The sequence below is a fragment of the Emys orbicularis genome, chromosome 5 (assembly GCF_028017835.1).
Source record: "Emys orbicularis isolate rEmyOrb1 chromosome 5, rEmyOrb1.hap1, whole genome shotgun sequence".
NCBI classification, from domain to species: domain Eukaryota; kingdom Metazoa; phylum Chordata; order Testudines; family Emydidae; genus Emys; species Emys orbicularis.
The window spans coordinates 95426634-95439701 of record NC_088687.1 but is presented as its reverse complement, the minus strand read 5'-3'; the positions used below and the strand labels follow the sequence as shown (position 1 = coordinate 95439701).

The 13068-nt window shown below is 42.4% G+C and overlaps 1 protein-coding gene across 1 annotated transcript in view; it reads right to left on the bottom strand.

The window, feature by feature from the left end:
- The window catches only part of FRYL (FRY like transcription coactivator), a 336418-nt gene that overhangs the window by 42200 nt on the left and 281150 nt on the right, over positions 1-13068 (bottom strand). Inside the window, exon 55 of the mRNA XM_065404953.1 lies at positions 11696-11866. Within this exon, the coding sequence (XP_065261025.1) occupies positions 11696-11866 (171 nt within the window). The remainder of the gene's footprint in view (positions 1-11695; positions 11867-13068) is intronic.

Genomic DNA, 13068 nt, shown 5'->3' with positions numbered 1-13068 from the left:
ATTAAATCTCAGGAGACTGGAAGATTTTTGGTAACAGTGTCTGTTGGTCCACAAATGTGCCCTTCCTCTCTTCACTCTCCAAACAGAGTACAAGAGGTGGTGTGGACCAACCAGTTCCTTCTCTACTGCAAATTGTAAGAGAAAGATCTGAAGCAGAGGGGAAGTAAGGTGGGTAGTAAAATACAACAGGGACCACACATCTTGAAGAATGCCAGCTACTATATAAGGTAAGTAACTTCTTTGAGTTCTGATCCCTATGTATTTTTCACACAGGTGACTGACAAGCAGTAGTCATTGAAGAGGAGGGTGGCAAGGACCTCTGCCATATCAATGACAGTTGTACTGCTGTATTGATAGATGCATCAGCTGCTAAAGCCTGCACTAGAACATAGAGTCTCATGAAGGTAGAGATCAAACCCCACACATTGCTGCATTACATATTTTGATGACAGGAATGCCACAAAGAGGGTAAGTCTACACTGCAATTAAAAACCCGCGGCTGGCCCGTGCCAGCTGACTCGGGCTCACAAGGCTTGTGGCTGTTTAACTGCAGTGTAGACTTCTGAGCTCGAGCTGGAGCCCAAGCTTTAGGACTCTGGGAGGTGGGAGGGTCCCAGAGCTCAGGATGCAGCCTGAGCCCAGAAGTCTACACTGCAATTAAACAGCCCCTTAGCCTGAGCCTGTGTCCACTGGCACAGGCCATCAGTGGGTTTTTAATTACAACGTAGACATACCCAAAGAGGCTACAGAAGTGGCCTGAGCTCCTGTGGAGTGAGCGCTCGCTCCCTGTAAGAGAAGAGCATTCTACAACCCATAACACAGGACAATGCATCCCAAAATCGATGTGGAAAGTCTTTGGGAAGAGATTGCTTCCCCTCTCTGTTCTGGGAATGATATAAATAATCTAGGCAGTTTCCTAAAGGATTTGGTTCTTTGGAGGGAGAACACCATGGCCCAAGGAATGAAGTCTACTGTCTTCACTGGTGGCATGTGGCTTTGGGAAAAAGGTAGGTGGAGTGTCTGATGGAAACCCAAGACCACCTTGGTGGTAAATTAAGGATGTAGTCTAAGAGAAATGTTATCTTTATGGAAGATTATATATGGTGGGTCTACCATAAGGGCCCTCAGTTCACCTACTCTTCTGGCTGAGGTGACGGCTGCCTAAAAGGCCACCTTCATATCAAGTAGACTAAAGAGCATGAAGCATGGGTTTGAATGGAGCACTTGTTAACAACGAGAGGACCAAACTGAGGTCCCACGTTGGGATAGGTTTGATCATGGGAGGAAAGGTTCTGACCAGATCCTTCAGAAAATATACTGTCACAGAATGGGTGAAGATTGAGTGGTTATCAATCAGAGGATGACAGGGCTGATAGCTGCTAAGTGGACACTTAGGGAGCTAAGGGAAAGACTTGTTGTCTTTAAGGATAGAAGATATTTAAATATCGGAGGGACATTGGATTCCTCTGAAGTTATCTAAGTGACACTGTAACCAGACCGGGAACCTTTTCCGCTTAGCTACATAGCATTTCCTCATGGAGTCTTTCCTAATATTGTTAAAGATGGTCTGGCCTGTCTGTGAACATGATCTCTAAGTTTGACACCCTTCCAAATATTAAACTGTCAGGTGGAGGTAGCTGGACTGGGATGTCTGACCCTACCCTTGTCTTCTGTCAAAAGGTCTGGGAAGGTCTGGATTGTGATATATGGGCATACTGACATCTGAAGAAGTCTGGGATATTAGAATTGTCTTGGCCCTCTGGGAGCACGCAGAATGATCATTGCCCCATTTTGTGCAATCTTCCTGAGAATCTGAAGTAAGAGGAGGATGGGTGGGAAGGAGTACCTTAGTTGTCCTGACCAAGTAACTAGAAATGCATCACTGCGCTTAATCGCGATTAATTTTTTTAATCGTTTGACAGCCCTAGTCAAAATCACTTTGGAGAAGAATAGTAACAGAGGCTCCTCTGCGATAGTGCTTCTGGTTTGCCCAGACCCCCATGATCTGATTTGGATATAGATAGAGACCTCTTTAATATTTTTAATGAAATAATTACTACTGGGCATTGTGTGATTATGGGAGACTAATTTCCCAGCTACAGATTGGAGGGCAAGTGCTACTAATAATGGTAACGCCCAGATATTCTTGGATGCAGTAGCCAACAAATTTCTTCACCAAACAGTCACCGAACCAAGAGGAGGTGATGCCATTTTAGATTTAGTATTGGTAAGTAGCGACGACCTCATAGAAGAACTGGTTGTAGAGGACAACCTTGGTTCAAGTGATCATGAGTTAATTCAGTTTAAATTGGAAGGATAAACAAAAATAGGTCTGCAGCTAGAGTCCTTGATTTCAAAAGGGCCAAAACTTAAAAAAATAAATTAAAGGAATTAGTTAGGGAAGTGGACTGGACTGAAGAAAACTCTGAAGGTGAGGCTTGAAAGTAAAAGTCAAAGTTGAAGAAACTATCTGAAGCCTACATCCCAAGCAAGGGAGAAAAAAATCATAGGGGAGGGTTGCAGACCAAACTGGATGAACAAGCATCTCAAACAGGTTATTAAGAGAAAGCCTATTAGGAATGGAAGAAGGGATGGATCAGCAAGGAAAACTACCTCTTTGAGGTCAAAAAATGTAGAGAAAAAGTGAGAACTGCCAAAAGCCAGGCAGAGTTGGACCTTCCAAAGGAAAGTAAAACCTATTCTAAAAGATTCTTTAGCCATATAAATAAAAATAAAACCAGGAAAGAAGAAGAGGGACCGCTAAACACTGAGGAGGGGTGGAGATTAAAGACAGTCTAGGTATGGTCCAACACCTAAATGTATACATTGCCATAAAGGAACACAGGCCTATTCGTTTGACCTCAATTATATGCAAGGTTTTAGAACAAATTTTGAAAGACAGCAGTTAAGGACATAGAGGTAAATGGTAATTGGGATAAAATACAACATTGTTTTATAAAAAGTAGATCAGACCAACTTGATCTCTTTGAGAAGATAACTGATTTTCTAGACAAAGGAAATGTAGGTCTAATCTACCTGGATTTCAGTAAAGATCCACGTGGGAAATTATTAAATTGGTGAAGATGGATAACAAACTCATTAAAGGGGAGACTGCAACAGGTTATGCAAAAAGGTGAACTGTCAGGTGGAGGGAGGTTACTAGTGGAGTTTCTCAAGAATTGGTGTTGGGCCCAATTTTATTTAACATTTTCATTAGTGCCCTGGGCATAAAAAATGGGAGTGTGCTAACAAAATTTGCAGATGACACATAGTTGGGAGGTATTGCCAATATGTAGGAGGACTGGAATGTTATACAAGAAGATTTGGATGACCTTGAAAGCCAGTATAACAGAAATAGGATGAAATTTAATAGTGCAAAGTGCAAGGTCATGCACTTAGGGACTTACAACAAGAATTTTTGCTATAAGCTGGGGACGTATCAGTTGGAAGTGACAGAGGAGGAGAAAGATCTGGGTATACTGGTCGATCACAGGATGACTATGAAATGCCAATGTCATGCAGCCATGAAAAAGACTAATGCAATCCTAGGATGCATATCAGGCGAGGTATTGCCAGTAGAGATAGGGAAGTGTTACCATCATTATACAATGATTTCATTTGGAATACTGTGTGCAATTCTGGTTTCCCATGTTTAAGAAAGATGAATTCAAACTGGAACAGGTGCAGAGAAGGGCTACTAGGATGATCAGAGGAATGGAGAACCTAAATTAGAAGAGGAGATTTAAGGATCTTATCTTGCTTAGCCTAACAAAATGAAGGTTCAGGGGAGAGATGATTGCTCTCTATAAATACATCAGCAGGATGAACACTAGGAAGGGAGAAGAGTTATCTAGTTTAAGGGCCAATCCTGGCACAAGAACAAATGGATATAAACTGGCCATCAATAAGTTTAGGCGTGAAATTAAATGAAGGTTTCTAACCATCAGAGGAGTGAAGTTCTGGAACAGCTTTCCAAGGAGGAGTAGTAGGGCAAAAAACCCTAATTTGTTTCAAGAATGAGCTTGATAAGTTTATGGAGGGGGTGGTATGTTGAGATTGTCACAACGGCACATGGTCCATCTACGACTAGAAACAAATATTTCTAACGGCTGGCGATGGGACACTAGATGGAGAGGGCTCGGAGTTATTATCAAGAATTCTTTCCCAGGTGTCTAAAATGATGGATTGAGCCCACACGCTCAGGGTCTAAGGACTGCCATATTTGGGGTTGGGAAGGAATTTTCCTGGGTTTTTTTTGCCTTCTCCTGCACCACAGGACACAGTTCACTTGCTGGTTTGAACTGGAGTAAATGTTGGATTTTCTGTAATTTGAAGACTTTAAATCAAGATTTGAGGCAGAGGTTATGGGCCTATTACAGGAGTGGGTGGGTGACATTCTGTGGCCTGCAATGTGCAGGAGGTCAGATTAAATGATCATGATGGTCCCTTCTGGCCTTAAAGTCTATGAGTCTTTGTGCATCCCGGACTCCTGGGGAGTCCACGTGTCCTGCACTGTATGTTAATCCAGGCAGGCGCCCCATCTTAACAAGGAGGCATCCGTGATCATTGGTGGAGGAGTAAAGGGGACTCCCCCACACACACTTCATCCCTGTCCTCCCACCAAGCTAGAGAAGCCCACACTCTGTGTGGGAGTGAGACAAGCTTATCCATACCTTGTCCGCCTGCCATATATACCAATTGAAGCCAAGCCTGTCAGGCAATGGAGACAAGTCTCAAGAAGGGGATCACATATGTACATGACGCCATGTGACCTAGAAGGATGAGACATGAATGGACTGATGTCTGTGGGCTCAGCCGGAGCTGACTGACAAGTTCCTTTATGGACTGGAATCTGTCCTTTGGCAGGTACACTTTGGTCCTGACAGAGTCCAGAGTCACTCTGATAAATTCTATAGTCCATGCTGGAACTAAAATGGAGACTTTTCTATGTTTACGCAGAGTCCCAGTGATAGAAGACTGAGCAGGAAAGTGGTTGCTGCCAATACTTCCTGCTGAGATTTCCCCCATAGGTAGTGAGATGTTGAGGTAGAGGAAAACTGATATCTGAAGTGGGCTGCCACTACTGGGTGTATTTTTGTGAATATCCTTGGTGCTGTAGCAAGACCAAATGGGAGCACCTTCTATTGGTAATGGTTCAGGCCCTCCGCAAACCTTAGAAACTTTATGTGTGGGGTGGACGTCTATATGGAAGTAGGCATATTGAGAGCTGCAAACCAGCTGCCTTTATTCACTGGGGACAGGTTGACCATCCTGAATTTCGATTTGTGGATGAAGACATTGAGTTTTGAGACTGCCAAGATGGGTCTCAATCCTCCCTTTTTCTTGGGGACGAGGAAATACTTTGAGTAAAACCCTTTCCATAGATGTGCGGTGGGTATGCATTCCATAGCCCCCTGTCATAGGAGAATGCTCACCTCTTGAATGAGTATCCTCTCATGAGAATGGTCCCTGAAGAGAGATGGGTAAGGGGCTTTTGGAGCAGATAGGGGGAGAAATTCCATAGTATAGCTTGCATGGATGATGTTAAGCACCCATCTGTCTGTTATCTGCCAGGCTTGGTAGAAACTGGCTAGACGGCCACTAAACTGACTGCTGAGGTTCATAGTTGGTAAATGTGGCATCAGGGTATGTTTGCCACTCTTGAAAGTCCCATCAAAAGCATCTGTTAGTGGGAGGTTGAGAAGGAAGAAGAGGGGAGAATGTTGTTCTTGCTCTGCGGAGTCCTCTGCTACTTCCATGGAGATTCACAGTCCCTCCGGTGATCGAGGGCTAAGATGTCAGTCGTGTCATGTACAGCTGTGGCCTGTGATATTTCCTCCTTGGTACCAGAGTGTAGATCCTCAGTGAGCAGAGGGTTGCCCTTGAATCTTTTAACGAGCATAACAAATATTATGTTTTCTAACTAAACAGATTGTTCCTTTCAAAAGGCAAATCCTCCACTGTAGATTGGACTTCTTTGGGAAATCCAGAGGAGCAAAGCCACCATGCTCGATGCATGACAACAGCTGTCGCCATAGACAGCGCGGCCACGTCTGATGCATTGAATGCGGCTTGGAGGGATTACCTGGTGATCAATTTCCCTTCCTCAATGAAAACTTGAAACTGAGTCCTATCTTCCTGTGGAAGTTTGTCTGTGAATTCTGCAAACACAGAACAGTTAATAAAGTTGTATTTGGAGATCAATGCATGGCAGTTGGCTATATGGAATTGCAGGCTGGTTGAAATGAAGACATTCCTGTCCAGTAAGTCTAAACGTTTAGCATCCTTGTCAGATGGAGTGGATTGGGTTTGATGTTGTTTGTTCTTTTCCGAGGCAGCCTGGATGACTGATGAGTTCGGGACAGGGTGTGTAAATAAAGATTCTGTTTCCTTGGATGGTACATAGTATTTCTTCTCTGTCCTCTTTAGAGTGGGAACACACAATGCTGGTTTATTCCAGACAACCATGGCAGGCTCCAGGATAGCCTCATTAATGGGAAGCACCACCTTGCTAGGCCTCATAGCATGGTAGGATGTCTAAAAGTTTGTGAAGTGTCTCCTATACCTCCTCTACTGAGACTTGGAGCGTGTCGGCAACCCTTCTTAACAGATACTAAAATTGCCTGTGATCACCAGATGGAGAAGATGAGGCCAGAACAATTGCCTCATCTGGGGAAGATGATGACATTCTTGTTGGAGCCAGTGGTTCCATCAGTTCCAGTTGCTCTTCCCTCCTCTATCAGTTTCTGAGGAAGTTCAGGTTCCTCTCTGTCAGGGGAGGGATGGCGTGATTCCTGATGGGAACATACAGATTCTGGGTAAAAACTCCCTCACATTGTCATCTGATTTGCCAGAGGAGGTGAAAGTAAGTTCCAGTGCAGATGGTACCAGGGATCTTGGGATCCACCTGCTGGTAGAAGGCATGAGAGTGTGGATTTCTCTCTCATTCCAATTCTGGACTAATGGTGTCAAGTTCTCTCTTGAAAGGACTGGGTTCAACAAGATCGGGAGGGGGGGCTGGGGGGGGGAGAGACTCCAGTTCTGCGTTGGCAACAATGTCCTCAGAGGCTGTGTACTTATCTGCTGACTGAGGAGATGTGGTGTCTGTCTGGACCAGTGGAGACAGTCTGGTGAGAAGTTTAACTGTCAGTGAAGGGAATGTTTGGTGTTTATCCATCAACAGTGTTTTTCTGAGGATGGCACCACTGCTGCTGTGGCAGGTGCTGGTCTGGAGGCGCTTTTATTCTTCGGAACTCAGGGGTCAGTACCATGTCCCTTGTGAGCGCCTGAACTTCCTGTAATGGGGATCACTCAACTTGCATAGTGCTGGGGAAGAAGTTTTCCTCTTAGAAGAGGATCTGCAAGGGGCTCTCTTTCCTTTTAAGAGTGTGCTTTTCACTCTCTTGCCATGCAAGGAAGAGGAGTACTGGTCTCTATTCTTTTCAGCCCATGAGTTCAAGGTCCCTGTGTTAGGAAGCATTCTTCTTGGCACCTCTGACCACTGTACAGGGGGATCTGCCCAGCCTGGGTCAGATTGGGGCCTCATGGACCAATCTGTTGACCAATGTATACTGGTGTTTGTGTGTGCACATGTGTATATATTTATAGTTAATAATATGTATTATTTGCAACATATATTTATATATTTAGGCTATATAACTGCTATAATACTTGTACTTAGTATGCATTAAGTATAAACATTATAGCAATTATATATCCTAAATTGGCCTATTCCTTTGTTACAATCCTGTTCTCTTATGCTAAGTATCCCATAAACCAAAATTTACTTCAGCAAATGCAAGGAGTTAAGTAAATAGGGAAACTGTCAGGATTAGGACAGATGATTGTTTTACCATAACAGGGAGGGAGTTATCCTCACAGACCAGTATCTGGAATGTCTCAAAGGAAAGGGATAAGATATATGAGTGTTCTACCCTGGTACAAACACAGGATGTACCTTCATGTCCCTTAGTACCTGAAATACACGTGTTCAGGACAGTGATATGGGGTACATCATTGCACGAGAAAAACAAGGTAGAAATCTAGTTTCAGATGATGTACACAGTACCCTTTTTTTTGTAAACAGGTTGAGTAAAAAAGATGGTTTTGGGTGTGTAACTTTGGGAGCACACCTTCTATGTAAGGTGAATGCAACAATGCTTCCCAGAGATTGGTATTGTATTGAACCTTTTTCCTGTACTATATTATTATCGGCTTTTAGCAATAAATCTGATGGATATTGGTTATTTGGTCTCTTAAATATATTTCATAATAAAAAATGTGTGATCAAGCAACTATCTACACAGTTTTTTAACACAATCCATAAAAAACTTTCAAGGCTGATATTCATGTGCTTGGCGGGTCCAGCAGGGGAACGATTGGCAAATAGAGTAACTCCTCACTTAAAGTCATCCTGGTTAACATTGTTACGTTGCTGATCAATTAGGGAACATGCTTGTTTAAAGTTGCACAATGCTCCCTTATAACACTGTTTGGCAGCCGCCTACTTTGTCCACTGCTTGCAGAAAGAGCAGCCCATTGGAGCTAGCAGGTGGGGGCTTGGAATCAGGGTGGACTGGCAGCCACCCCATCAGCTCCCCACTCCCCTAAGTTCCCTGTGCGGCAGGCGCCCAGCAGGCTATCAATTGCTGGCAGTTCAGCTGTCCCTCCCCCCACTGCCATGGAGCTGCTCCCGGGAGCCTCCTGCTTGCTGTGTGTGGGGAGGAGGGAGTGGGGGGCTAACGTCAGGGTGTCCCTCTCCCCCTGCTCCTGTCCCCCACTTACCCCATTCTCCATACAGCGGGGGGAGGAGGGGGAAAGAGGGAGGCACGGGAGGCGGGGGGCTGTCTCAACTTGTTGATCTACTTAAAAAGGCAATGTTCTTAGAGTGGAGTCAGCATACTTAAAGGGGAAATGCACATCTCTCTCACACACACAGGGTGTGTGTCTCTGTCTGCCATGCTGTCTCCCCTCCCTCCATTTGTGCTGCCTTGTAGAGTGTGAGGCTACATTAACAACAATGGGTTAACCCTTGAGGGCTCAGCTGTTCTAGTTCATCATTTAGCAGCAAGGCATTCCCTGGGAAATATCCCACCCTCTTCTTACTTCACCACCTCAACCAAGCTTCACAATCATCATTGCTGTGTACAGTATTAAATTGTTTGTTTAAAACTTAAAGAGTGTGTGTGTGTGTTTGTATGTATGTATAAATAAATAAATAAAATTAAATAAATACAATATAGTCTTTTGTCTGGTGAAAAAAATTTCCCTGGAACCTAACCCCCCCATTTACATGAATTCTTATGGGGAAATTGAATTCGCTTAACATCGTTTCGCTTAAAATCGCATTTTTCAGGAACATAATTACAACATTAAGTGAGCAGTTACTGTACTGCACCTCAAAAGGAAAGTGAGCTGCTTCAACGCAACAGAGGCACCTTGGATGGTCATTGCTGACTGGGAAGATCCATATGCAGGAAGCACAGTTCTTAAACCCTGGAATCCTGGGCACAATAGTCACACCATGCAGGGTGCGTGTCTGTGTCTCTCATGAGTACTAACTACTTTAATTACCAGAACTAAGAAATAGCTCACTATTTAAAACTAACAAATTATTTACAATATATACAGAAAGAGTTGAAGAGATAGAACTTCCACAGTGTTCATGGAGTTTATCTCAGACTACACAGTGGTAGAAAGGAACTACAGAGGTGGTTAGTCTGCACCGCCCCTTATACCCTCAGTTTGAAGCATGAGGAGAGGAAGGGCACAGGCATGGACCAACAGACACTGCTAGCAAAAATCTTCCTGTCTCAGAAGCATAGAGCGCATGCATGCCCACAGTGGAATACAGGTATGAACCAGCATTCAAAGAACAATTTCAAGTTTCTTACAGAGTAATGAAAACAATGGAGCAGTTGACAGGTTTCCTTTAGATGAATTTATATGACTTTGAAACACAAATGTGGCATTTTAAATTATGTCTTACTAGTACCAAATCACTGGCTGCTGAGAGGGGCTCTTATGTATGAATTCCAATATTTCCATTTTATTTTCTATCAGGACTGGCACAAATAATATAAATTAAACAAGTTGTGATAAAGTTTTAGGCTCCAGACCTACAACTGGCTCATCATGGGTGGACCTTTGTACTCCCAAGGAGCCCCACTGGCCTCAATGGGGCTTATGTGGGTGAGCATCTATCTGCATGGATCCACTTGAAAACCAGGGGCATTAATATGCTGGACTGGGAATTAGTCATACACCTTCATCTATAACAGCAATACAAGCTGTTCACCTAACTGATCTCTCCACCAATGAAGGGAAAGCTCATCCAATCAAGCAGCTGTGATGTCATGCTTTCCACTGGGCAGTGCAAGATTGCTGAAGTTATCTTACAACTCAGTTTACACTCCGTGTATCCATTCAGGGTTTTTATAAGAAATAGTTTTAGACTTGAATAAAAGGATATTTCTTTTGGTAGGGGTTTTCAAGTGGTTACAATATATGTCTTTTAACCAAGTGTTGTGGGTGGTGAGAAGAACACAGTAAACAAAAGTAAGGGGGATAGGAAGGGCTAAAGAAAAGAGTAAGAAAAAGAAACAAATTGCGGCTGAGACTGGACCAGAAATGGAGAGCAAGAAGCAGAGGTCCCTGCTCTGGTGAATCTTGTTCTAGGAAGAGGCAGATCCACTGAGCCAGGATTTACTTTCCTTCACTATGGTGCCCCTCTGTCCAACATCTAGCTTGGTATGGTGGAGAGGTTAGTACTTCTCCAAGAATATATAGCCCCCTCACTCCCATTTAACCAAATACTGTATTAGGAGAGAGTAGTTTTCCATAAGAGCTGACAGAATTTGGTTTTGTTTTTTAAACAAGCAATGAATAATCCAGTGCTTTTCCAAACATAATGGAATTGAAAATTAACCCGGTAATCTTTACTAGACCTAGAAATTACAAAAGGCAACCTAAAACAAGTCAAGTTCACTTTCCAGTCAAATAAAACCACCATATACGAAGTTTTCATCTAAAAATATTAGGTATTGTAGAAACAGTAGCAACTGAACTAGTTTTGTTTTAAAATTAATTTTGTTATTTTAAAACTATTCAAATGATTTTTAAAAACATCTTAAATCAACCAGGAAACTAAAATACTCACAGATTTCCGGGCGGCTATTAGCTGGAATCTGGCTTACTCCACACAGGCCTTTCCCAAAAAAAAACAACCACTAGAATTCTGAGATCCTTTTTAAAGGCTTATTTGATTGAACCAACTACTAACACAGCTGGCCTGAGGTTTTAATCCCAATCCATAGCACCAAATCACATAAACCCAAAGAAAGCAAAAAAGCAAAAGGTTTTTAAAAGAAAATATTGCTACAGAAAGATTTTCACCATACCCAGGAAAAGCATCTCTCACACAAGCCTATTGTTATTCTTCACCACAAAATGCTCATTAATAGCACTTCAAGAATATTTTTAACCTGTGGTAAATTTCCTGAGTCCATCATAAGAGATTTTCATTCCCAGGAGACATTTTACATTCAATAAGAAAGCCCAACAGGTTAAAAATATTGAAGATAAATCAAATAATCAGTTTAACAGATGAAAATTCTGTTGAAAAGAAAGCAAAAGCTGCTGTGCAGTGCTAGAAAGAGCCCAAATCAGTCATGCACCAGCCCACATTTCTCCCCACCTCAGGCAGCTGGTTGCTAGAGTTATCTAGAGGTGAAGCCTCCAAACTTGGGGTCTCAGCTCTGATTTGAAGCACCTCTTCTGTTCCCATACTGCTAGTGGAGTCTTGAGACTGCAATAATGAACTTGCACGATCGGATATTGTTTCATCTATGGCAGAATCACTGTTTAACTAAGAGAGAAAAAAAACAAATGTGACATATTTCAGTGGTTGACTGGAACCATATAAGCTAAAGACAACAAGAAATTAACTGAAGTTTGTTTGGAAATAGTTTGCTTCAACCAAGTAAATATTAATGTATATCTGCACATCACAAAAAGAAATCATATACACCTCTACTCCGATATAACGTGACCTGATATAACACAAATTCAGATATAACGCAGTAAAACAGTGCTCGGGGGGGGGGGGGGGAGAGAGGGCGGGGCTGCGCACTCCGGCGGATCAAAGCAAGTTCGATATAACACGGTTTCACCTATAACGCGGTAAGATTTTTTGGCTCCTGAGGACAGCATTATATCGGGGTAGAGGTGTATTAATAAAGTACTCTACATCGCTACTCAAACCATTATGTGCAGTCTGCAACATTTAACTTTCCTTCAAAGGGAGTTTAAAGTAATTTCTGGTACACAGAAAATGTTCTCTATTTTGTTAATAAAGACTTTTTTGTGCTTCTGAAAGATGCTAGATTGAAATTCTTTGCCATGGGCAGTGATAGTGCAAGCTTTTGCATAAATGTGCCTCACCTATGACTACCTCCAAGGATTTGTTTCTTTTTTGAGTCTATAATTTCTAATTTCCATTTTTGTACAGTAACAGACCTTTTTGAATAGGTCTTCTAAAAGGAGGAAGATAATTAAGGAGGATGGTAGTACAGAAGATTTTTTCAAGCCAATGTCACTGTAACACCAAAGTGATGTAAGGAGTAGATTCTCTCTCTCTTCCCAACCCCCGGTACTGCTTTTGAGGCAGTCCAACTAGCTAGACACAGACTGCTAATAAAATTCTAATAGTTACACTAAGAGCAATTTTTGCAGCAATCCAAATAATCTAAATTTTATTAATATAAAGTTGGATTTGGTTTCATTGGTCATACTAATATAAGGGCATCACATATTCCAGAATCTTTATTAAAGGGTTGAGTTATTTGATATTTCTTGAATTTCTTGGCCAAATTTGTTCCCCACTATACAATCTAAATATATTTCATATACCTCTTATATATCCTTCAGATATATCACTTCATCTATGTCAAATAGAAAGGTCACAGGCACTCTGCCAACACCACAGGACCTAGAATATATTATGCATAGCATGGGTATGCCTACACTGCAATTAAACACCTGTGGCTGGACTGTGTCACCTGACTTGGG